Source organism: Argopecten irradians, chromosome 9 (genome assembly GCF_041381155.1).
Source record: "Argopecten irradians isolate NY chromosome 9, Ai_NY, whole genome shotgun sequence".
NCBI classification, from domain to species: Eukaryota; Metazoa; Mollusca; class Bivalvia; order Pectinida; family Pectinidae; genus Argopecten; species Argopecten irradians.
In genome coordinates this window covers 7,457,687-7,485,072 of record NC_091142.1, presented here as the reverse complement: position 1 = coordinate 7,485,072, position 27,386 = coordinate 7,457,687, and the positions used below count along the sequence as shown (strand labels likewise).

Here is a 27,386-nt window from a genome sequence, read left to right as displayed (position 1 = left end):
TTATTTGGTTAAACACATAAATTTCTAAATGTGAAATTGATTATAAGTATGATAACATTAATTATTCGAAGTATCAAATAATGTAATCATTCAATGACCTACTTATATTTAAAATGTTATTAAAACTGCAGGTATATCATTTTCGCGCGCATATATATGTACAAATGTACTGTTTTACTATGGACAATGGACTAAAGGCAGTCATAAAACTGTTATATCCATTTTATATCTATAAATGATATAATGCGAATACACTATTTCAATCGGTCTAACCGTCTCAATCAATTGCAAGTTCTACTAAGATCGGCTACTCCCGGCTAAAATCGTAGAATTTGTTTCTACAAGGGCCAGAGGGTAATCTATCTAAATCTCTGCTAATGAATTGTTGGAAGTGCAAATTACTGCAAGTAACCGAGAATTTTTAGATTTAATTCTGTACCAAATTAAATACAGATTTTCATTCACATAAAAGAATCATATTTACCATGGTACATCATTGTTTTCTATTATTTTTGAAAAGTGTGTAGTAGTTACACTTGCATGGCGATTCAAAGTAGAATTATGAATCATAACTGATTCAAAGTATATTATCAATGATATATATATATAAATCGCTTGTCAGGTACTTCATGATGCATGTTTTTGGTACTTGAAGAATCTAGAGGCATAGATAGTATACTATCTAAATCTCTGAAAAATCGCAGCGCAATGAAAATTGTCATTCTAATATTTTATGTATAAAGGTCTTCTTTTCCACAGATTTGGAAAAAAATATCTATTTGCATGTATAAAGTTCTTTCAGAACTATGCCGAATCAGGTGTTTAGAATTATTTGCTAACGTCTCAAACTTATCCATAAGGTTACAGTGCATCAGAATAAAACAAGTATATATCATAAACCAGAGTTTTAGATAGTACCTAATCTCTGAAAAAACGTGCATATAGACTGCATAATTTCAATGATATAAGCGCCATTCAACAATTAATTATTATTATATGTATGTACAAAATATGATATATATTTAATGTGTAATATATATTTTGTATATATTACATACACTTGTATATACGCGAGTGTTTGATACAAAAAATTGCATTGTATGAAAAATATTTTGTACTGCTACAAAAAGTTAACGTAATTTCTCTATTATAAATTATATCATTGTAAAATTGTAATCCTGATGTATTGTTCAATTTTACTTTATTTTCTTTTGCAATCTACTACATCCATGTAGATAAAACTGTGTAAGCCTGGGTAATAATAATTTGTGGGCGGTGATGTTTTTGTACATGTATATCCATGGGTTACACAGTCTAAGGGAGATAATCACAACCCTTAATTAATGCGTCTTGGGAGAATAGTTTTATCACTTGAGAATAATTTTGAAAAGAAAATATCGCTCTTTCCAACGATTGTAATCATTTTTTGTGAAGCCCCACAAGAAATATGATCCCGCTGAAGTTTGGTTGTGCATATTTTTTGTCAAGAGGAAAAGACTACATTTACAAGTAGAACCAGATCTAGGCATGTAAGAACTGCTAAAGCCTAATATAGCTGGTTTAAATATCTTTAGACGCTGTTTTCACATATATAAATTATAATTCCAATACAAGTATTGTAATTATTAAAACAAATTTCATCAGAATGTACCGCAACGTGTTTTCGAAGACGTGTATTATGAGTCATATATATATATATATACAATCCGTTGCAAAATCTAGATCTCTGTCAATCCGCGTCCGTGTTATTTTGTTAGGTTATCAGGTAAAACTTGTACGTAGAGACATATGAACACTTTCTCTGTTTAATGTGCCTGGTGTTAACGTTTTAAAATATAGATAAGCTTTTCTAAACTGGTTGTGAATCTTAAACTATTATTTGTGTAATGTTTCAATGAGAAGATTTATTCCGGAAGTCAGAATTTGCCCTGATCTTCATCTACATTGTGCTTGGCAGAGTTGAACAGTCGTCCGTAGATTTCAAGCGCCCGAGTGATGTTTTGTTGATCAAGCGTCTGCACAAACATATCAAGGTTCAGCTGTCCATCACGTTGCAGGTTTTTATTGACGGATACAGAAAAATCACAATGACGGAAAACGTATTTTTGTTCGTTCCTAACATCGTTGGTAAGTATGAAAACTCATAATTATTCTTGCCAGTCGTTTAAATAGCGCTAAACGAAATCAATCGGATTTGATCACTCAAGTTGCTGGCACGCTACAGGTCTACAATGTATGCCTGTATGCATACTGCAGTGCAGGCGATGTTTCAGTGTTTCGGATCGTAAATTGCTTATCGATTTATCACATGTACACCAGCTGATGTAATCAGCTTTCATAGTGACAGAACTAGGATAAGTTTATAAGCAGTCATGTACATATATACGCCTACATATTGTCCATCAGCACCATACTATTTTAGTGTATACTATAGTACGGTATAGGCTAGGAATGTAAGCTTGATAGGAAAATACATGTTAGCCTAGCTTTTATATCAATCTTACATCTAATTAACCTTTTAAGTTCTTTGTCAGGTGATTATTACTGCTGTTAAACTGATAGTTCAACAAGTGAATAAAGTAAAACGCTGCATTTGCATGCCTTAATATATCAAATCAAAGCTTTAATTTTTCAATGGAAGATAAGTAGATACTGTACCACATTACTACTTTTGTAGCAGTAGAAGATATCATTATTACACATCTGATGACAAGTGGAATATAATATTTTCCACTACTACATGTGTTACAGATGTTAATTTTAGTTATTGTTTATAGGAGTAAATGAAGAATATTTTCAATTACTTGAACAAATGAGACACTGTAATCTTTTAATGCTCCCAAATGACTTTAATCAAAGTAGTACTTATAGACATTTAATGCAAACCAAGAATTAATCATTTTTAAGATGCTCCACTGCTGACAAATGGTATTTTTTCAGTATCAAAAACAAGAGCAGACAATTTAGTATTTTTCTGCAGTTACAAAAGTTACTTACTTTACGCCATTACCACCATTGAAAAGTTTGAGCTTCTAATTTTACTTCAAGTTGAAATATGAAAAATAATTAATTGCATCCTGAAAAAATTCTGTGGCACTATATCTTATATATGGAATGAAGTACTGATTGTGCATGCACCAAAGGCAAAATGAATTATTTTATATTATTTGTTGTGTTACTGAGACATATATACACAATTAAACACCAATTATTGTTCAAATGATGAATATCATTTATGCTCTGTCGGCGGTGGAGCATCTTTGAGACTTGACAAATATTCAAATAATAGGAAATAAATACATATTTATCATTAGATTTACTGTCCAATGAAATAAAATTTAAAGGAAAGAAAGAACCAAACTTATATATTTTATATTTTGAATTTGGTAATTGTATAATTAATGGTTTCTTCACAAAAATTATCACTTTACAAGCTATTGTAAAAAAAAGTAATATATATATATGAAACGTATAGAAGAAATACTTTTCATGTATTATATATGTTACACAATGATTGTAAATGTTTATGCTATATATGTTTATACAATTTAGTCATCATTCATCCCTGGGGTCAAGATTTTGAGAGCACTCAATGTATTTCTTTGTACTGGCACTCCAGTAGACCCCTCAAAATATGTTTTGATTCCCAAAAATCAGATTTAACTCTTGAGTTTGGAGCACTTAACTATTTGTCATATATGTTGACTCCGAAAAATTTCTGAGACATTGTTGTTTGACTCCTGAATCTGCTAAAGGTCAATGCAAGCTTATTTATTATAATTAAGGGTCAACTGGGTGTCCTGGCACTCATCACAATTAGTGTTCTAGGTCTGTACTCACTTTAAAAATTTATAAAAAAAAATTGCTGATTAGGTATCAAATTTAAGCCTCATTAATATTACATGTTATTGCATATGATTAAAGCAAGTCAACTGTTACAAGGCTTGTTGTTGCCAGAGGATATATCTTTTGTACCACTTGTTGTGGTTTGTTTGTATCTGATTCTCGATACATAACTACAGTCTTGTAAACACTGACTGCAGGCTATATAGGATGCTATAATGTTAGGTAATTGTATAGATTGAGTCACACTTATGATGATGTACATGAGATCAGACGTTGATGTCTTACTTACCTACTAATTGATCAATAAACATCCTTCTCTGCAATTTAGTATGCATGATTTAAAATACTTTTGTATTATAAGTTTAGTGGAAGCACTTATAGCCACACAAAAAAACTAAAATTATCACATAATGCATGATTGAATAATGATATGTACATAAATATGGTATTTCTACACAAATTTAAAAGCGTGACATTATTTTCGTGCGTGCACAAACTAATGACATAACAATCAAAATAATATTTTCACTGTCAATTCTGCATTCCAATTGGTCGAAAGCGAGTGAAAATATCAAAATTGATATGTTGTGTGTAAAACCTTATATTTCACTTCCAAAAATGTAATAAATATTAATTTTTTTTCTGAATTATTATGTGTCATAATCATAAGCTAGTAATGTCTCTAATGAGACTAATTTAGTAATACTGTTATCAAGATTAAAAAGTATACCATATTGAACCAAATAAGTACCCAGAGTGCTTAAAAAAATGTGAAAATTGGGTGCTTAAAAATGTGAAAATTGGGTGTTTAAAAATGTGAAAATAAGGCTTAATAGAACCAAATTTGGATTAGCATAACATTAAATTATTGCACATAGCAAGCCATAAATCAATTTGCAAAAGAAAGAAAATAATGGAATCAGTGATTTTAATTTTTTTGCAACTGTATTTAGTTTGATATTAGTGCAAATAAGGGCCTCAAAAATGGTGAGGGATGTTTATAAGGATGGGTCGATTATTGTGTCATATACATACACAGGTGGTTTTTTTCAGGCTGATTTGGTGCCAAATTTTTGCCCCATTCCCCATGGCAAATCCTCTTAATTTTTCCTAATTGAAGCCTTAAATTTCCCAAAATCAAAGTTTATTGAAGACTATCAAAAAACATTGTATGAACTTAGTTGGCTAAGGCTTTAAACATTTGTGAATTGGCTTCAAAAAACTACACTGGAAATAAAAAGTCTTATTTGTTATGCTTTATTTCATATTTCATAATTTTTCCCAAATTTTGATTTTGTCGCACACTTTCCCAAATTAAAAGCTACGGGCCCCATTCCCAAAGAAGTGAGAAAAAGCTCTGATATAGTAGTTATTGAATTGGCTATGCTAGCAATCAAAAGCTGTGAAAGACCGTTGGTTGACAGCATGGTACATAATGTATACGGTATTCGACCCAATAAGCGCCCATGTCCCTATAAGCGCCCCTCCCCATTTTTGAGGCCTCAATTTCAATTGCCCAGGCATAAATAAGGACCAAAACTACATAAAATGGTATAAATTTGCAATAATTTTGACTTATTAGCACCTTTTCATTTTTATCAATTTTTTAAGCGCCCTGGGTGCTTTTTGGGTTGAATACGGTATACTGATATCATGGATAGTACACATGTACTTTTGGACTACCATATGTTATGCCTACAGCTGCCTGTCATACAATCAATCTACCAATCAATAACATAAATCAAAATGACAAAATACATCATATCAGCACCTAGCTACCATCTGTTGGTTGTGCCAAGGCCATTGGGTTTGCTTTTCTTAGTTTAACATCCTATTAACAGCCAGGGTCATGTAAGGACTTGCCAGGTTTGTTGGTGGAGGAAAACCGGAGTACCCGGAGAAAAACCACTGACCAGCGGTCAGTACCTGGCAACTGCCCCACATGGGATTCAAACCTGCATCCCAGAGGTGGAGGGTCCTTGGTAATATGTCGGGACATCTTGACCACTCGGCCACTGCGGCCCCTGCCAAGGCAATTGGCAAGGATCAATACTACAATCTAGGTTTTAGGGGAAACTACCCTTTTTCAAAAATGGGGAAAAGTTTTGTGACAGTTAGGGGAATTTGACTGTTTGTGTTTTGGTCCAAAAATATATTCATTTTGAAGTGAAACCTATTTCATTGTTAGAGTTAGTAAAATAGAGATTTTAAGCTCAATAGTTACAAGTTTTAACTAATCATAAAATATGCAATAGTTATAAATATATAGTTATTTAGCTCCAGAAGTTTTAAAATTTGAAGAAAAATATGTCACAGGGACAAATTTGGCTACAGAAACGGTGATATATTAACTTCAATGGGGGATTTTTCCATTCTAAAGAGGAATTTTGGTACGGTGGGGAATTAATTATATATATAATTCCATAAACGGTAGTAAATCAGAGCTAGATTGATCTCTGAGCGGATTGTCAGCTGTCAATCAAACAGTCATTTTAAGTTACCAGTATGCTTCATTTCCAATTTATCTTACAGTTTACAATTATTGTATTATATTGTAATTGGATAATGATAATACAGTTTTAAAATGATTAAAAACACTTTTTATAATTACAATATGAGAGATTCAGTTAGAATGGTTACACTAAATCTCTGACAACATATATGTTGAAATGGTGGGATAAGTACAAAAGTAGTTTTGACAATCCATCAATACCTTGCAGGTATCAATTTACACAATGGTTATACCCTCATCATTGGAATTTATAGTCAAATGTTTCAACATAAAGATAGCAACAATTTTGGTCTTTTTTGTATTAAGTTGTTTATCATTAAAAATCATTTCCGATACAAATAAAAATTGTCAATTGTCAATAGTAATTATCATGGATTCTCACAATCATTGTCGTCATCATCAACAATATCGTCATCATCATATCTGACATTGTCGTCATCATCATCAACATCGTCGTCATCATCTTTATCAACATCACAGAAATCACTTGTGTTATTATCCATCAATCTTGTTAACACTTAAATCACCCCTGACATTTCATAATGGACTGGTCTTGTCTTTGATCTGGAAGAGTCTAATTTTGTCTTCAGGGGTGAATGAGTTGATAAGTGTATGTCTAAACCATATACCAATAGATTAGATTACAGTATTCCAACTTATTTACTACCTTAATGTGTCTTTTTAGGAGTAAATAAGTTAAATCATCATTTTGGTCTTTAAAATACTACATGTAATTCTTAAAATGAACCAAATGAAAAGAAAATGAGACAAATACATGTATTTGTGTATGGAAAGATTGCTTAGGTTGAACCACTCAGGGGACATAACTCGTCAAAACACTGACCTCTATATAAAGGACACCTCTCTATAAAGGACACTTTAGCCTTGTCCCCAGGTTTCCTTTATACACAGGTTTGACTGTAATTACAATATTGAAAACAGAAGAGACATGGAGCTACTTAACTACCTAATTTCTTTTTTTGTCCATAGATTACCTACGAGTGATCACAGCTTTTGTGTCATTTTACTACATGCCCTTTGACCCTTGGCGAGCCTCTTTCTGGTATTTACTCAGCGGCTTCCTGGATGCTATTGATGGTCATCTTGCAAGGATGCTCAACCAATGTAAGTGAACTTCAGGCTACTACTGAATGACTTAATAAAATAAATGCAAAATTTAAATCAATATTCAATGATCATGTTTCCTAAGAACTAGACATGGCCAGCAATGGCGATACATGTACAGCTATCATGAGAACTAGATATGGCCAGTTGAAGGTCTGAAAGTAATACAAACAATATTTGATTAATTAATTTTGCCCTCTGTTACAGCCAGTAAACTTGGAGCGTTACTTGACCAGCTGATTGACCGCTGTGCCACCATGTGTCTGTGTGGAGCCCTCTGTTACTTCTACCCCGACTACCTGATGTTCTTCCAGTTCTATATGGCTCTCGATATCACCAGCCACTGGTTCCATCTGCAGAGGTATCTTATTTATTGAGAGAAAAAAAGAAAAGAAATAGGTTACTGTTACTATTTATAGAAACACTCTCAATATCACCAGCCACTGGTTCCATCTACAGAAGTATATTACTTATTGAGAGAGAAGAAAAGAAAAAGAAATAGGTCACTGTTACTATTTATAGGAAACATTACCCTGGTAGTCTTCAATAAGGATCTTTATTGAAAAAATTATCCAATTATAGGTTTTTGCGGGATGTATTGTACTGTACAACATGAAATATTTGTTGTGTAAAATTTTTGTGGTTTCTCTTGAACCACCAATATAAAAAAAAATTTTTTGGTTTTATACATTATTGAACTGCAGTCTCGAGGACCAACCACAAAAAATTCTACCACAAATTATTTTGGAAGCTTTAAACCATGAAAGAAAGTAGTCAAAAGTACCAATGAATATTACATGAATATAGTGCATATTTTGACATAGGAATTTATTTAATGTCTCTGGTTTGCAGCACACTGATGAAGGGCGCAGGCAGTCACAAAGTTCTGGATCTATCAGCTAACCCCCTGCTACGGCATTACTACCATAACCGGGTATGTATATATTAAAAAAGTTACATTAACACTGCACATTTACTCATTATTTGACTCATTCAGCGCATAGGACGCTTAAAAAATTGAAAAAAAAAAGAGAGAAAAAAAAAAGAAAAAAAATTAGGGGAACTCTTAACATAACCAAATTCTGACTAATCTTACATAAAACATATTGTACAAAGTAAGCCATAAATCAATTTTCAAATGAAATCAATATAGAAACCTACAGTGTTTCATATTTTTCAGTCTGCATTTAATTTGAAGTAAGTAAAATTGAGGCTTCAAAAATGAGAGAGGGGTTCTGTTGTTTTTAGGGATGGGGCATGGTTTGGGTTGAAACGGTATTAGTTGAAACAGTATGTTAAGTCCATCGAAAATGACTTTGGAGTATAATGTTAATTACTTTGGAGTATAATGTTAATTAGAGAAAATCTTTTCCCCCACAGAGTATCCTGTTTGTGATGTGCTCAGCCAACGAAACATTCTTCTGTATGCTGTATCTGACACACTTCACTGCCGGACCTTCATGTAAGAGTTATCTCCCTGAAATCAGTGCTATCAAATTTTAAACATCTTGCAACTTCAGTCTTCATTTATGTCAACCTGTTGTAAAACTATGATTACATATATGGTATAATTTAACCTCTGACCTATTGTAAAAATTAACCTCTGACCCTATGGTATATATTAACCTCTGACTTATGGTATAAATTAACCTCTGACCTTTGGTATATATTAACCTCTGACGTATGGTATAAATTTACCTCTGACCTATTGTAAAAATTTACCTCAAAACTATTGTAAAAATTAACCTCTGACCTATGGTATAAATTTACCTCTGACCTATGGTATAAATTAACCCCTGACCTATGTTATAAATTAACCCCTGACCTATGTTATAAATTAACCTCTGACCAATGTTATAAATTAACCTCTGACCTATTGTATAGATTAACCTTTGACCTATGGTATAAACTTTGTGTTGTAGTGCTATTTGGCCTCGGCCTGTGGCAGGTGCTGATGTACCTAACTGCACCTCTGGCCGCCATCAAGACAATCATCAGCGGTGTCCAGCTCTGGGCGGCTTGTAAAAACATCGCAGCTATAGATGTGGCGGACAGGGAAGCGGCGAGACAAAAACAACAGTGAGGAATCCGCCCAGTGTCTCGGTTACAGATTCACTTATTGTTAGATGTGATGAGATTTAATGGAGTTTCGGAGTAAGACCTGTCAGCATTTACCAAATATTCACTTTAGATGGTATGTGTAGTAATTGTCAGTGTGATTTTGGCTGTGGTAGTCAAGTAGTAGTTAACTCATATTCACCCCTGAAAATTCATAATGAACTGTTCCAACCATTGAATTAGAAGAGTTCAAATGTATCTACAGGGGTGATTGAGTTAAAGTATACTGATAGTCATCCACTACTTCTGATCTGTAAGTTCATAACCCATGTGGGATAGTTGCCAGATGCTTGTCGTAGGTTAATGATTTTCTCGTGGTACTCTGGATCCCTCCAAAACCTGAATCGTATGACTCTGGAAAAGGTAATCTGTAACTGCCGAATCAATCTGGTATAGTTGAAGATTTCAGTATCAAAGAAATCCTTGAAAGTTTTATAAGGAAACTTTTCTAGATCATTATGTGTTTTCAAATCCAGCTGCATCGTGTTCAGTTTTTGATAATGGTTGTAGCCTTGTATGATAAATCTATTAATTTGAAATTAAATTGTTCATCATCAGCAAATCCCTGATGGCAAGACATGTTTACTTTGCTCAGCTAAGATTTTTAACTCTCATTCTGTACTAGCCAGACAAGAGCCAGGGTCTAGATTTGATTTCAATCAGATATTTAGTCAAATATTAATTATAATTTCTTCATTATCATAGTGATCATAAAAACTGAAATTTCAGTAAGGACATGTTTCAGATTAGGAAATGAAATATTGATTAATTTAATACTGCATAAGTTATTTACCCTTCTTTTTATGAAGCTGTTTATTAACTGTAGATAGGTCACAATTTTTCTTTTGCATGTTTTAAAGGTTTTCATTGAAATATTGAATTTCCAGAAGGCAATATATTAATACTAATGATATATTGGTGGTGCTTTTTGAAGATATTACTAACAATAATATTGTGTGATTAAAGGCCCACTACTTTTCCTTAACGGTTTTTGATTTTTAAAATGGGAATGTAAAAAGAGATTAATAATTTTGTCGAGTGGCAAAAATTATTAACTTAACCGTTAATACTACACTTATTATCAATTTCTAAACAATTTAATCAAAATAAATAAAATGTTAATTTTCATAACGCGGGTCGTCTTATGTTTTCCCCCGTCGTCCTAAATACCGCGGGGTAGTTGACTATCACTGCGGCAGACGGTAAAACAGCGAGAATGACTCTCTATTGTTATTATGTATTACGCAGGAAATCTTGCATATGTTTGGTGTTGTAACCTCATCTTAGGCCATCGGTATATATTTTCTGAGGTAATTGATGTTTTTAAGAAATCTTTATATTTTGCTACGGAAAGGTAGTGAGCCTTTAAGTTGAACTCGTCGAGTTATGATTAATGCTGGGTTTTTTTTGTCTGATATGTAGTAAGTTGACTGATGTGTAATTTGTTTTTAAGACATTGTTAAGTATTTTCTGGTTTTATGTTATAAATGGTAGCAAAAAAAATATTTGTTGTAATTCTAACTTTTACAGAAAACTTTTTTTTCTAATTTAATTTTAAATGAGAACTGAACATAGGATTATAAATATGTATAGAAATACAGAAATACAGATTCTTTCAAAACTAAAATAATGAAATAATTATGTTGTTAATTTTTTTTTCTTCTTTATTTTGGGTGGGGGGTTATTTTTAATTTTTAATTTTTCTTCTGGTCATTCCGCCATTCAAATAATATATCCAATAGATAAATCTTCGTAATATTTTTTGTGGTCAAATGAATATATCTAGAAGTATTCATCTTAAGTACAATATTTTAAAGTAGGAATGCCAAGACTTACAATTTATCATGTCAGAAAAAAAGTTTATGAAATCAACAATCAAACAAAAATGTTGTCTAATTAAACAACAAAAGTAATCATGTCTTAGCATGTATGTGTGTAATTAGATATATGAGATTTTGTTTGTTATTCAATATGTAAATCTCGGACAAGAGGGATAGATGGATAAATAAATATCAATTTGGGATACCTGTACCAAAACGATGTGGGTAGAGTTCAATTGACTGTTGGTCAATGGCACCCTTCGGATCTGGTGACTTTGATGTCATATTTTGAATTTTTTGATGTCACAATCACCAGAAGGTGGGACTAATCCACTACTTTGTAAATCATAATTTGCCCACTATGTTTAGGTGTCTTGTAACATTTTGTTATATCATGACCTCTTGTGATGCGATACGAATTTGGCATAATTGACATTCCAATGATATTACTTTCAATAACTGTATACTGGTAGTGAGTAAAATTTGTGGGTGGATTATTTTCGTTATATACACATTTTCTTTTAAATCTGCAAATTCTTAAAGATGCTCCACCGCCGACATAGCATAAATGATATTCATTATTTGAACAATATAATTGGTGTTTAATCGTGTATATTTATGTCTAATTAACACAACAAATAATATGAAATAATTCATTTTGCCTTTGGTGCAGGCGTAATCAGTACTTCATTCCATAAAGGATATAGTGCCATGGATTTTTTTGCGGGATGCAATTAATTATTTTTCATATCTTTAACTTGAAGTAAAATTAGAAGCTGAAACTTCTCAATGTTGGTAATGGTGTAAAGTAAGTAACTTTTGTAACTGAAAAAAAATACTAAATCGTCTGCTGCTGTTTTTGATAGTGAAAAAATACTATTTGTCAGCGGTGGAGCATCTTTAACAGCAGTGAAATATTAAGAAATTTATTTAGATGTACCTAAGAAGAACAGATAAAAAAATTATAGGAACTGATGAACCACATATAGGTAACTACGAAATATCGACACTGCAAAATTATAGCACAATACAATATCAGATGTCATTAATGGTTAGAGGTTGTATTTGGGTCTAAATGAATACCTATATCATCATCTTAGTGAATACCATTTCTTTGACTTTCATTTCTATAAACAATCTCAGCAGAGCATTTCAAACAAAGTGTTTGCATAAATGTATATAATCATGCTCTGTTTTGAGAATATGTGAAGATTAGATATAATTAACAATTAAAAAAAAAATTTAAAGAAAAAAATTAATTCAGATTCATGTAGTATAAATATGAATAATTTAGTATTAGAGAGGAATACGTGTTTTGTATGTACATGTATATGTGTGTAAGTTAAAGTTTTGTATTTATTAGAAGTTAATCTAAACATATAAATATTTAGTTTGTTGATGTAGTCTGTATGTACCGTGTGGTAATAAATGATGTGAACAATTAGAACAATATTTGAGATAACTGAACAACCAAATGATTGGTACAATACCTTGATTTCCAGATTTCAAAACGACGTTGGGAGAAGTACGATTTACTGTCGAATAGTCCCACCTTCCACTGATTATGACATCATATATGAAGGTGGAAGGTGGGACTAATCAATCGTAAATCGTACTCAACCCAAGTTGTGACACAGGGACCTGGCACGAAAATTTTTAACCAAAATAATATATATAATGTTAGATTAAAAAAATCGTGCCAGGTCCCTGTGAGTTGTGATGGTATCTTAAAACCATTGTATTGTTGAATCATTTTTCAAATTTAGGTGTTTAATACGTTTGCAGTGTGTAGACATATTCTTAGTTATGTTTGTGTTATTTAAAGAGTGAATGAAGGATATTTTATTTATTTTGAATGATTATAATCTTTTGTCAGAAAAATCATCCAGTTAGAGTTTATGAATAAGTTAATGCCATATATAGATTGTTACTATAAATAGTATAATATGAAAATGTCATTGTTACTATAAATAGTATAATACGAAAATGTCATTGTTACTATAAATAGTATAATATGAAAATGTCATTGTTACTATAAATAGTATAATATGAAAATGTCATGAAAGAGATCGCTCTTCTCTTTCTTGTTTCTCCTTTCTTCTGTCTGTATGTTAAGATTTGTTGTTGATTACAAGTCATATATGTTTTATTCTTTTTACATTATGATTCATCTAAAATACTCTTTTGAACATTTCATTTGAAGATTTGTTTCATGTCAAAATAATAGTGAAATCAGTTGATTTGTACAGAAGTTCACTGGTAATAGGATTATACCAAATTTCTAACCAGGTTGTCTTTAAGAATTTCCTAAATACTTCAGATTAATTTAAGAAAGATCTTGTTGTCAATAAATTCTAATGTAAGTCTTAAAATTACGGAAATACAGTTGATGAAGGGTGTTAAAAAAATGATAGTACAAGATTTTGGAGACGGCCATTCAGACTTAAAACGAGGGCAACTACAAAATATAACATGTACAATGAATCCTTGATAATACGAATGCCAATAGTACGGAAAGCTCACAACTCGTATATGTAATTAGGTAATATAATAATTATGTTAAAAAAATAGTTTTATATAACTGATCAATTGTAAATACTTTTTAATTGTCACTTTCATAAAAAACGGGGATATCTCTTTGGGTTCGTGTATCTAGTGCTTTTGTTTCAGCTTTCTAAAAACCCTTTTTGATAAAAAAAAAGAACAACCAAATTTGGTCGGAAGATGTATCCCATGATACTTGAAGTAAAGATGTCACCTTTGCATAATTACGCAAATTAATTAAGAACCTTCAAATTTGATTGGCAGAATCTTTTCCTCATTGGTAAATTTTTACCAATTTCAATGGAATATGGTCTGTGAAAGCTTTATGGGATATCCGAAACTTGAGGCCAAGTTTGCATACCATCAATTATTGAAGTACTGCAGTATTCAATAATACATCCCATCGGAAAATGCGAAAAGCAGTGGACAAAACTTGAGGCCAAGTTTGCATACCATCAATTATTGAAGTACTGCAGTATTCAATAATACATCCCATACATAAAATGCGAAAAGCAGTGGACAAAAAATGTATGTTTCAGAATGCAAAATATTCTAAAATTTAAAACAGGCATTAGCTTGCTAAGTTTAAAAAAATGATACTTTTGCCATATTTTTAGATTTTTAACTTTCTTCCGTTTTAGTGCTGTCTGTAATGCAGACATTTTGTGCCAACTTGTTTTCTATTAAAATAGTACTTTGGCTATCAAGAATTTTATCTCTAATATAAAACTTATTTTTTATTTATAAGATGAATATAATACACACTTAACTGCCAAGATTTTCGAATCATGATTTAAATTTAAACTATTTCAGTTTTTTGTGAGTTATGAGCTTTAATGGTTTTTTTTAAATCATAGTTATCGTGCAATACTATGTGTATTAATTGTCTTATTTTGTAGAATTGTAAATATTTCTTTTTATTCATGATTTGATATCAGAGTTCACATTTATAACCAGGTAGATAGTATTTGTTATGTTGTATAATTGTAACGATGATAATGATGTCTATAGCCATTAAAATCTATTTAGCAATAATCTGCTTTGTTCTCTTGTTGTACTTGTAACCAAAATGTTTTGCTCTTTTGTAAATTATCTTCAATTTCCATTGGATACGATTTATAGATCTACGCCCTTTAAATATCATAGCAAAACTGAAGTCGGTTCAGGAGGAAAAAAAATGACCAATCACATGCCTGCAGAGACAATCTTTGAAGATCTTTAGAGAGCAATACGAATCTTCAAATCCAAACAATTTACCGTTATTCAATTCTTTTGATGTACATCAAAGGACCGAATTACCTGCTTATCAGTGTCTTATTTGCTGTGACATAGTCTAGTCCAGGGGTGTAGAGATTGACCGATCGCCAGGTGTAATATAGCCACGCCTTGTGCTCACAAACGTACGTGTTCTATTCAATGTCGGAGCAAACATCGTAGCACACACAATACAAAATACACAGCCACGTGCAGTTTGATTGACAGCTGGCGATCCGTCAATTGTAAGTGATCGTAACCCCTAGAAAATTGAGGTTGTTTATAAAGATATTTTGTCACAGAAGTTTGAAGAGAATCCTTTTATTGTATGTTATAAAGATATACTTCAATCTAGCTTGTAACTTGCATTTTCATTGGTTGAATTGTATAACCCCATCTTGCTTGTAACTTGCATTATCATTGGCTGAAAAATCCCATAAAGTGAAAATGACGTCACAAAATCTGTGTAAGTGCACTCTTATGAAAAATGCACAGTAGTTTATATAGTTCAGATGGCAAGTGGTGACAAAAAATAAAAGATTACATCAACTGTGTGATCACCGGGAGAAGTTAAAAAGGGTATTAAGCCAGAATATGTAAGGGGGGGGGGGAAGAGATGGCAAGGGAAATTGAGTCGTTAATCAATGTCTCTTATGCCTTTACTTGGTATTATTTGCATATTGGTGAGGAGAATGACATTGCACCCAATGAGATATGGGTAAATAGACACATCAGTCCAGTAAGGGGGTCTAAAGCTTGTCTGGATGTGTGGAGCATACAAGTGTGCTAAGCCAGCTCATAAAGAGAGGCCAAGTCCAGCTGAGGGAACATGATAGGTGTGTGGCTAAATCCTGCGAACTCTTATGGACTGATATCCCATCGGCTCATTGAAGCACAGGGACTAGTAATGTAGATTGGGAAAAAGTCTATTTTGATATACTATATAAAAGCAGACTATTTTCCCAATCTACGTTACTAGTCCCTGTGATTGGAGTAGCCCCACAACACCAGTACTCTATCCCAGACCACATGCGGTGAATGGTACAAAACTACATGTATTTCTACAGTATCCAGATAGGCTTTATTGTTACCTGACTCTCTATATAAATGTAAATGAAGTAATTTCGCCTATTGACCGGTCAATAGTTTGACTGTTGACCGGGGCGGAACGTCAGCATGCGTTTATTGTTGACGTCATAATTAATTGTTGATGTCATAAACACTGGCAGGCTGGATCAACCCAAATACCGTTATTCTTTCGGCGAAAGTCTTTCTCACAAGAAGCTCAGTGATACGTTTAAGATTGCGGTTCAGGTAACAAAACAGTTGTTTCATGCCTTTTCAGTCAACAGACAAAAACTCTTTCCCTCTGTGTTGGGACCAACCCGATGAACTGTTTCCTGGAGCCAGATTACCATTGTAATCTCCTTTGACTTTAAGAATTTTTGTGAAAGAATTGTTCAGTATTAGAAATTAAAGATGTTTCACCGGCAAACAAGCAGACAAACTTTTCTTCAGTGACAAAAGTTGACACCATTGAGAAGTTTGAGCTGCTTATTTCAATTCAAGATATTAAAAATAATTAATTGTGTCCCAAGAAAACTCCATGGCACTATGTCCTATATGGAATTAAGCACTGATTGTGGTTCAGGTAACAAAACAGTTGTTTCATGCCTTTTCAGTCAACAGACAAAAAATCTTTCCCTCGTGTTGGGACCAAAACCTGATGAACTGTTTCCCGAGGCCTCCGGCTCTGGGAAACAGTTTAAAGGGTTGGTCCCCAACAACGAGGGAAAGAGTTTTGACTGTTTGACTGAAAAGGCATGAAACAACTGTATACTGTTGGAGAAGTTACTTCAGCTTGGCAAAACTTGGAGAAACGAGTAGTGACAGGATGCACCATATCTGTCATTCTTTTTGTTATGGACTGCATTTGATAATTGAAGCTGCAGGATGGGGAACTAGGGAGCTCAACACTGAGTCAGGGATCTAATCAAGATTTATAGAAGTTTCATAGATAACATGAATGTTTCTACAGATGTACATACTACCACATACGTCCAAGAAAATTCGGCTCTACCAACAATGGCCAAAATGGAGGTAGGTAGTTTTCCAGGGCAAGGAATCATTCAAGGCAAGAAAGTTTAGATTCATAATGCTTAGGGAAGGGAAAGTGACTCAAGAGTTCATATTGGTGTTCAAAACACATAAAATACCTTTCCATTGTGGGGAATCCTATCGAGTACCTTGGAGATGTTTTGACGCAGCTTCACTAAAAGCCACAAGTCAACAGCCAACCTTGCTAAAACAAGCTAAAAATGGATGAGGAAAATGAACTTCTCATGACTAACAGACAAGTTCCGGACATTGATCTTCCGGCATGGATAGTGACCTTTGATGCTGTACCAAGTCCCTATGAAAACAATGGAAGGACTGGAGATATCCATCAGGTAGTGAGAAATTCCAGCCAATAAAGTTCTCCAATAGCCCGCTTTAGTTGTTCACGAGTCCTACATCTCCCGCTGTCACCAGTTATGGAATAGTTTAAGGCCACTATGGCAATGCTGATGACGACACGGCGAGACTCAAGGGAAAAAAGGGTGTATGAAATTTTCAACTGTGTCTGAGCATGGGAGCAGATTACGAAATCTGGAGTGGCCTACTTAGTATGGCTGGAGATTGGCAGTAGCAAACAGATCAAGGAGGCTGAATGTAGTTTCCATCAGAGATCAGATATTGTTATGTGGTCTTTGTTTACCAAACAGGTTATCTTGGTGGAGTTGACTTTACCGTGTGAAAAAATATTAAAACATATGTATTTTTTTTTCATGGTATTTAATTAAAACAAGTATAAATAAAACAATTAATATATTGATATTATAATTGTTGAGTAAATAAACAATTTATACCATATGAAGCATCACATAAATGTACATTAATATCACAAACACTTTTTTGGTAACACATCAATTAGTGATACTTTTTGCCAAAAAACGGAAGTTTTGCACAAGGATTTTCTGGGGCTACTTTAGCGTCTGTCAGCCCCTTCAGCACTATTGTGAGGTTTCGATCTATGGCTAAACTCGTCAACGTTTCCCGTCCTTCTGGAGACACTTTATGATCATAAATATCCAAATGTTCAAGTTTGGGACAATTCCTCACCAAATTAATTATGGCACTTTCTGATATTGTTTTTATCCATGAAAGGTTGAGTTCTTTTAGATTTTTCAATGACCGGCTCAAGGCGTTCATGGATCTGTCCGTTAAGTGTTTACAGGCACACAGGTTTAAGCATTCAAGGTGCGGCAGTTTCTGAAATTAAAGAGTTGACAACCATTAACCATTTAATAATCCGTGAAAATTCATCATTCTATAGATTATGATCTGGTGTATACATTTCAGTTCCTGTTAATGAAAATGGAAGTCCTGAGTAAGCAAGACAAAATATTCATGTTATTAATTTACAACATTGTTCCATTATTAACCAACTTTCTTTTGCGGCTACAAAATTTTGCTATTTTAGTTTGAAGACAAGAAGTTTGCAGAGAATAATTTTATTCAAAAAAAAAAAAAAAAGGTCTTTGTTAAAATTTACATTCAATATATATTTGGTAATTATTTATTTGCAAAGAACTTTCGGGAATTTGCGGGTATGGTAAAAGTACTGTAAAGCACAAAATATTTGTGTGAACTTTCTTTACTGGCATAGAGCTTTGATTTTGTGGATAAAGATATTTGTGGTAAGTCGATGGAGCAATAGTGACAATAATGTGAATTTTTTTCAGTTTTTTTTATTTGTGGGTTCACGCAAAAACAACAAATTTCTACAGAATGAACATTTTTCATTTTAAACAGTATATGACAGTTTGCATGTATAGACCACTAATTTTCCTTCAGGTTTTACTACAATGTAAAATTAATTTTTACAATGAAAATACATTTCTATATTACATAGAAACAATAAGGACTAATGGGCTCACCTTGACTAACTGCTCCATGAGATTATCCGTCATCAGGTACCCACAATCCTTCAGACTGAGGTGGCGGAGATGTGGACATGATTTCCAAACACTTCGTAGCGTACTTTCCGTCAGATAAACGTTATCGAGGTTCAGATGTTGTAGAGTTGGTACAAGGAGCTGACGAAATGATGAACTGTTTAATTTTTTCTTCTTTTTCAATCTGTGAATCATATTACTGCAAAAAAAAAAACAAAAAAAAATTAATAAATAAAGAAAAATCACAATATAATACAATTTATCAATACATAACTCTGGAGACTTTTTCTGTGCTCACATATCACTAATATTTAACTCATTCACCCTTGAAGACACATTTAGACTCTTCTAAATCAAAGACTAGACCAGTCCATTATGGAATTCCAGGGGTGAATGAGTTAAGAATAGTTGTGGATCCAGAAGGGATCCTTATATCATCCCAATACCTAGATACAGATGGAACGAAAGGGCACTTACAGCAGGGAAGGTTGGTACTTATAATGGCTAGATGCAGTATGTGAAGAGGTTTAGCCTATTTGGTGAAGGGTTTTATGTGCCGGGGATAGGGATGCATTTAGGGGGAGGGGCACTTATAGGGGAAGGGCAGTTACAGTTTACAATAAGTGGGAGGGGCAGTTACGGCGGGAAGGGGCACACAAATACAGTTTTTCATTATCATGGTATTTTGATATATTCTAAAAATTTGAATAAATATTTAGCTACTGATTTGTAATTAAATACATTAAGAACTACACACAACATGTGACACTTCTATGTTATACTGTAAACCAACTTTCGTTTCGCTGGTAATTTACTTTCACAAATTTCGCAATCTAAGTAAATTCGCGAAAGTTTTAAAATCGCAAACAAGTATCCACATCATCTATATTGATAGGATTTAGCATTCAATTGTTAATTCCGCGAATATTAATCTTCATGAACATGTTTTAAAGTGGAAATCGTGAAATTTAATAGCAGCGAAAGAATGTCAGTTTACAGTAAATGGGACGCGGTGTTTGACTGATGGAAGAACGGTCCCTGTAGCATACTTACTTTATGAGATACTCATCCGGGAAGTCTTCCAGATCATACAACTCTAAATTATCTGATACGTAGTCTAAACAAGTGGACAGTAGTGTAGTCACACCAGTACCACTGTGGTAAGGGTTCTACAAAATAACGATTAATGACAATAATTAAGTATTATTTTTTTTTAAAAAAATCATCTCTAGTTAAAGTGAATAGTCGAGCAGCAAGAAAACAAGCTTTAAGTCTAAATGGGTTCATTGGCCTCCTAAAAGTCCTTTACATATCAATATGACGATCCATTTATACTTACGTTGTCCAGTTTTGACCACTGAAGATATGGAAAAGCCTCGTGTAAATTTAGCACATTTCAAAAATAACTCTTTGAAAGCGAGGCAGGGTGGAAATGCCAATATGGACATATCCAGCCAGGACTGGACATGTTATGATTTCTTTATATAAAATAACTTCTTCACATGCAGAGCGATTTTGATATGAATTGATATATTTTTCTAGTTCATAAGAAATTATACCTATATATTAACAACGACATTTTTAAACATTTAGCCTTTCCTATGCCTGACTAATCACTTTAAAACACTAGTATCTAATACTTTAAAAAACGACTTTAGCCTTCCTTTGCCTGACTATTCACTTTAAACACTAGTATTTATACTTTAAACGACTTTAGCCTTCCTTTGCCTGACTATTCACTTTAAACACTAGTATTTATACTTTAAACGACTTAAGCCTTCCTTTGCCTGACTATTCACTTCAAACACTAGTATTCATACATGTGCTTCATACATTTTATCCAATAAACAGCAGAAGCTGCTCCTCTTCTGTAAGTACTTCTCATTGATAGCAAAATGTAGTTGGATAATAAACTATCTATGCCAGAAATAGTAAATGTTTATAAATATTCATTTGTTTTTATTGTTTTCACTGTCTAATTCTGTTTAGAACAACAACATTGTCGCTTCCTTGGTTTGGTTTGATTTTATTAGTTTAATGTCTTTTAACTTAAGAAATTATTTGAGACATGCCAGATAAGCTGGTAGGGAAAAAAATAATTCCAGAGAAAAACATGACCAGAAGTTGCCAGGTACTGACTGCTGTGTCGGTGGATTTTTTCCAGTACTCTGGCTTTCCTTCATCAACAATAAGTGGCAAAAAAATGAACTTGTTTGTTTATGATATTAAACTAACACAAGAATTCCACGAAGTGGGATGTGTCGCCTGCACAGCATCACAAAAAAAAATATTATTTACAGTTTTGAAAATATTGTTAAAAACAATTTAGATGAAGTAATCAAGTTCCATATCTTCTTGCAAATAATGATGGATTTATGAAAAGTAAGGAACCCATCTAAGATCTCATTGATTATAAAGCAATATACCAAATTATCCAAAAGACAATAAATACTAAAAGTTTTTCAATCGAATCCAGCGACTATTTAAGTCCCCGTAGGTTCGCAAATGATTGGCAATTTTGACCAGTATCGAACCCATATAAAGATCTCATTAATATATAAGCAAGCCAAATTGGTTGGTCGGTTATTTTTTGATGAAACCAGGATTTTTCTGGATTTTTAAAGTCCCGTAACCCAAAATATTGACAGATTTTGACCATTATTGAACATCATCCAAATCTAATTGAATAAAACAATTTATGAAATTTGTGAAATATGATATTAAATATTTAAGTATCGAGTGGAAATCATTGGATTTTTCTGTTTTGACAATTTTTAAAGTACCCGTAACTCTTGCAATATTGACGGATTTTGACCCCATAGGCGCGAGAACTCATCCGAGATCTCATTGATAGTATATACCAAATGTGGTGTGAAATCGACATACTTTCATTATCGCACAGAAACCAATTTTTCGGACGCCGACGCCGCCGACACCGGACGACGCCGACATAGTGATACCTAAATGTTGCCCTTAGGCAATTGCAGGCGTTCAAAAAAACAGAAGTCAAGCCCGAACAATAACTAAATTTCTTTAGCCGTTTTCCAATCATCTTCCAGTACGAAGCGTTCAAAGCCCACAGAAGCAACCCTGATGGTTTTGCCGTTTTTCCTCCTTCCCGTTCGAATGCGTTTGGCCCCTCAATTGGGAAGTGAGTTTGTCTATCTCTTCAAGGATTTCCTCCTTTGTGTCATGTCGCATCATAATTGAGGCTGGCTAGCTGGTCAATGTCTACAAAACCTACAAAATAATAAATTGGTCATTGTCATCATAACATACAAAATAATGAATTGGTCATTGCTTAAATATCTGGAGGTACAAAATAATTAATTTGTCAATGATTACATATCTTACATAATAGAAAACTGCAGCAGAGAGTGATGCCCAACTTCAAAGTAATACAATGTACTTTTATTCCATTCTTTTGATATACATGTATATCAAAGGACCAAATTACCTGTCTCATCTGTTTTCATACACAGAACCCTTCAGTATTGTTCCAGGAGTGGATACAGCAAATTAACAGTAATATTAACCTCCTGGAATATCATTAATAGCTTAAATATATCGTCAGATATAACATCAAATCCTTTGAATTATTCAGTCAGTAAAGTGGTGAGTGGATCAGTGGTCATGAGATTGATCCTGGTCACGGCACCAAATGGTCCAGCACTCTACCGACTGAGCTAAAGAAATTGAATTCAAAGCTAGAAGTGACTTATCACTAGTCACATTTGAAATAGGAGAGGAGAAAATGTAGCGACTGGACCAGAATTCTAACCTGGGACCTTTGAACACTAGCCAAATGCTTTTTTTATGAATGTTGCTTCCTGGTTCACTGATGATTGACTCAGCCCAATTCTACTACATGCAACATATATATAATCCTCCCTCCTTTCCAATTCTTCGTACTCAAAGATACAACAACTCACAAGTTCACATATCCCTACTAACCATATTCTCAATGCTTTAAACATTGATGGTATCATAAATATAGGTAAAAACGGTATAAAGCTAGTATCATTAATAATCCGAAATAAAAGCCAAAATAAATTCAAAGTAAAATCAAAGCTCATGTCTATGGAATATATATTCTATATATGATGGTAATTGATGGTAATCTTGTCAATTTGTGTAACAGGGGAGGAAAAAAATGTAGTGGCCAGACTGAGGCTTTGATTCTAACTCTGAGACCCCTCTGAACACTAGCCGAATGCTCTACCGACTTATCATGAACTAGGTCCTACTGGTCATCGATGATAGACCCCAGTCCAATCCAGCATTATTTTAAACAGCTTTTACAATGCATATCAAGATATCAAAGTTAAATTTAGATTGTTAATGAGAGAAATATGCACAATTATGTACGTACCTCTGTCATACACTTGGAGACCCTCCTTAAGAGCCCCGTATCGTCGAGAACATAACATAGACGTTTAGTTAATACGTAGTCTTGTCGTGTCATACACTTCGAGACCCTCCTAAGAGCCCCGTATCGTAGAACATAACATAGACGTTTAGCCAGACGAGAGTCTTCCTGATCATCCCACTTCGGTTCATCTTGTGCTTTCGAAAATCCTTTGGTGAACTTGACATCTAAAGAATTTGTCTATTTTTAATTTCTTAAATTGTTATTTTTTCTATCTTGATTTATAAAACAAAAAAAAAAAACAATCGTAATTACATTTAAAGTACAGACTTATTTTCAAACATTACAATTTTCTGTGAATACTGATACATGTGAAAATTCACATACACTATCCTGCTTATAAATGAGATATTTCACCACGAGTGAAAACACAACCGGAAATAAGCTTAAACTCTGCCAATCAGACGAAACGTTGTGCAATGTTTCTGCTACTATGGCCTAGTATTAATTGCTAGGCACATGTTTACAAATCAGTAGCGCTACTGTTAAAATGTCTTTCATCTATATTTGTAAGTAAATAAATCAATAAATTTCAGATTATTACACTGTCACCATCAAAAACAACAACGTTGATCGTGCTCAAAATTGTTTGACAGCACTACCATTTCCGGATATGTAAACAAAAAGGGTGGTAACTCTAATTGATTTTAAAATTTCGTGATTGCGCAATCAGTCAATGCTTGCAATAGCCTTATTCACAAACGTTAACACGTGTTCATACAAAGTTGTTTTTTTTTTTTAATTTTTTTTTTAATTTATTTTTTGTATGTTTTTAGTGTTTAACAAAGTTGACGAAGTGAAAAATAAAGATACAGACGTTTCATTGGAAGACAAAATTTAATGGCAATGTTTCTTGGTTTTCATTTGAATATATTATCACTGGCTCAAAATCATTCCCGAAACATAATAAATATTTTGCGTACATGCACGTTATTTTATACTGGGGTTCAATTCAAAGTTAATATTCCCATAAAACCGGTTTATCATGGCAATGGATCTTCCTTAAAAAAGTTCCACCAACCAGAAATTGTACATCTTTGTGTACAACATACATATGCAGTACATGTACATGTATGGACATATTGGCCTTACACTCCTTCAAAAGGACAAATAAACCCACGAGTCGTTTAACATAAATTATTAATAATAAAAGATAGTCGGTATAAACATAATGATTATAACTTTTAAAACAAAAATGTTAAAAAAAAAAAAAAAAAAAAAAAGTCTCATAAAAGGGAGAAACGTATACTGAAGACTTAATAAAGGCTTCAAACTTTATTTTTAAGCTACAACATTATTTTATGGAAAAATAGTAAAATGGTAAAGTTAGATGAGTTAACCATTAGCAATATATACAATTTATGTATTAATATTACATTGATGGATAATTCAGTAACCTAGTCCGCTATATATAAGGTAAAATAAATAAATAAATAAATAAGGCCTACTTATATAGACAGGTTTAGCGGATTCAATAGAATAAACCGATTCACGAATTACCTAAATCTCTGTTTAAACCTAACAATGTTGTCCGTTTATTCACCAGCGGGTAGCATTTTTAATTGTATTTACCAGCTGATCTGCAGGTTATGATGCAAATTAATTTCTCTAGATGTTTGGAAATATTAATTGCACTGGCTCATACATTCTGTTAAAAGTAAAGTGCATTTTTCTGAATCGAAAAGTTTTAATATATTATTGCCGTATTACAATTTACAATAAAGGGACTTCACTCAGGCTAAAACTTTTACATAACCACGAAGCAAAAGAGCTTTTGAACCATAATAAGATATTGACATTTACCATACCAAATACCGTTGTACCATCACACGATTTTAGGTAATTACTGTACATGCTCCGACCAAAGTACACTTTTACAATGAACTCATCGGATCTTTGAACTTTTTTCCGAACAATTCATTTTAATGTGTAGAGCTAAAAATGATTTTAGCAGTACTGCGTTTAGCGGCAAAAAATCATTATAATTTTACATCTGCAGTTTTCCGCAGTGAGATGAGTACATAATGTCAGAACATGAAGCCAAACTTGAAATCTACAATTTCATATTTTTACAGTTTTTATTGTAAAATGACTTCGGAGGTATGCTTCCATCTAAACATAGCCGTAAGGAATACAAACAAAAATTTTACAGTGCATAAATTTTATGTGTCGTAACTAATGTTTATAAGAAATCGTGCATCTTTGTCCACTTGAATGATTTTCATGAGTTACGGTAATTCATCAAACTTTGTGTTATTCGATAGATTACCGTAGAATATATATCCTGTCAAAATTTTCGCAGACATAATTTGAAATTCCCACCTTACTAACAAACTAAAAATCTTCTGTCCATTTACATTAATATTCGATATAACAAAGTTATTTAAAGATCCAACCGCCAAGTTTAAAATAGACCAAACATTAAACGTTCTCAGCGCTGCAATGTGCACTTTTATAGCCACAACTTCAGTGTTCTATTGCATTTTGAACAAAGTGTATCTATATATATATTTACAATAGATCAGACATTTAGGTTGTAATTGTAACTGTCACCCATTTTCTTTTTTTCAATCATCATCAAATATCATAGCTAGCTATTGTAATGTGCTGAGGCCAGGACCCGAACATACAAGAACAAGGACGACGCCCTGAACGTTTTAAAGCCACAAAAGCTAAATTAGCTGATGGACTATATGTGGCTGAAATGTCCCTATCCATGTATCGTCACATCGTCACTTTACTGATAATTTTGTCTCAATTTGAAGCATCCATGTATACTAATTAATATTTGTAAAAAAAATAAACACTAGTATTATTAAAATTAAAAAAATTGAAAAAAAAAAAAAAAATAAAAAAATGAAAATAAAATTTATAGAAATCTATATACAATACCAGAAAATAAACCATGCGAGCTAAAATTTGATACTGGTCCCACATGCCCCCCCCCCCCCCCCCCCCCCAAAACCTCCGAACCAATATTTTTTCTGAACCCTTATGACCCCACTGATCACAAATCCAAATGTTAACATTGCATAAGTTGGGATGAACTTCCGGTTATGACGTCATCCAGATGGCCGCCATCTCGAATTTCACTAAAAATTGAAAATAGTCATAACATTAAACATTTTTCAACCGAAGTAGACAAATGAGGTATCAAAATGACCACAATAGAACAACAAATACATATCAGGACCAAAAAAAATCCAATATATGTAGTGATTTCTACGCAGGAAATGAAAAAAATCGGATTTAAAGCTTAAAAATGGTGATTTTTTTCAGCAAATTTTTCATATTTTGTTTGACGCAGCAAAAAATGTTTCCCAACAACAATCTATTATTTCAAAAAAAGTTTTTTGACCACTTATCAATCAGTTTAAACAACAAAAACCAATGTTAACATTGTATAGGTTCCGGTTATGACGTCATCAAGATGGCCACCATCTCGAATTTCACTTAAAATGAAGAATAGTCATAACACTGATATTTTTCAACTAAAGTAGACAAATGTGGTATCAAAATGACCACAATAGAACGACAAATACATATCAGGACCAAATAATCCAATATGTGTAGTGATTGTACGGAAAAAAAAATAAAAAAAATAAGCTTTTAAGCTCAAAAATGGTGATTTTTTTAGCAAATTTTTCATACTTGGCTTGACGCAGCAGAAATGTTTTCCCAACAACAAATTATTACTCGTATTCAGTTATTTAAACTCCTATCAATCAGTAAAAACAAAA

General features: G+C 32.9%; 1 protein-coding gene, 1 long non-coding RNA gene and 1 pseudogene across 2 annotated transcripts; 2 read left to right on the top strand and 1 right to left on the bottom strand.

The window, feature by feature from the left end:
* Positions 1-1,764: 1,764 nt before the first annotated feature.
* LOC138331286 (CDP-diacylglycerol--inositol 3-phosphatidyltransferase-like) lies at positions 1,765-10,936 on the top strand. Its single transcript, XM_069278806.1, has 6 exons — positions 1,765-2,127; positions 7,349-7,483; positions 7,691-7,844; positions 8,336-8,417; positions 8,864-8,945; positions 9,406-10,936. The coding sequence occupies exons 1-6, from the start codon at positions 2,088-2,090 to the stop codon at positions 9,564-9,566; spliced, it is 654 nt and encodes a 217-aa protein (XP_069134907.1). The 5' UTR covers positions 1,765-2,087; the 3' UTR covers positions 9,567-10,936.
* Positions 10,937-11,380: 444 nt separating this feature from the next.
* LOC138331284 (uncharacterized) lies at positions 11,381-15,000 on the top strand. The gene is made up of 2 exons (XR_011209679.1): positions 11,381-14,311; positions 14,404-15,000. It is a non-coding gene; the product is annotated as an uncharacterized lncRNA (long non-coding RNA).
* Positions 15,001-18,045: 3,045 nt separating this feature from the next.
* Positions 18,046-25,202, bottom strand: LOC138331367 (protein AMN1 homolog; annotated as a pseudogene).
* Between the last annotated feature and the right edge of the window lie 2,184 nt (positions 25,203-27,386).

What these genes read in the sequence shown, in the direction of transcription:
- LOC138331286 (XM_069278806.1), top strand. Translation starts at nt 2,088, where the DNA reads ATGACGGAAAACGTATTTTTGTTCGTTCCTAACATCGTTG. An exon ending in GTTCGTTCCTAACATCGTTG is followed by an intron (nt 2,128 to 7,348) that starts GTAAGTATGAAA and finishes TTTTGTCCATAG; the next exon opens with ATTACCTACGAGTGATCACA. An exon ending in CACTGGTTCCATCTGCAGAG is followed by an intron (nt 7,845 to 8,335) that starts GTATCTTATTTA and finishes TCTGGTTTGCAG; the next exon opens with CACACTGATGAAGGGCGCAG.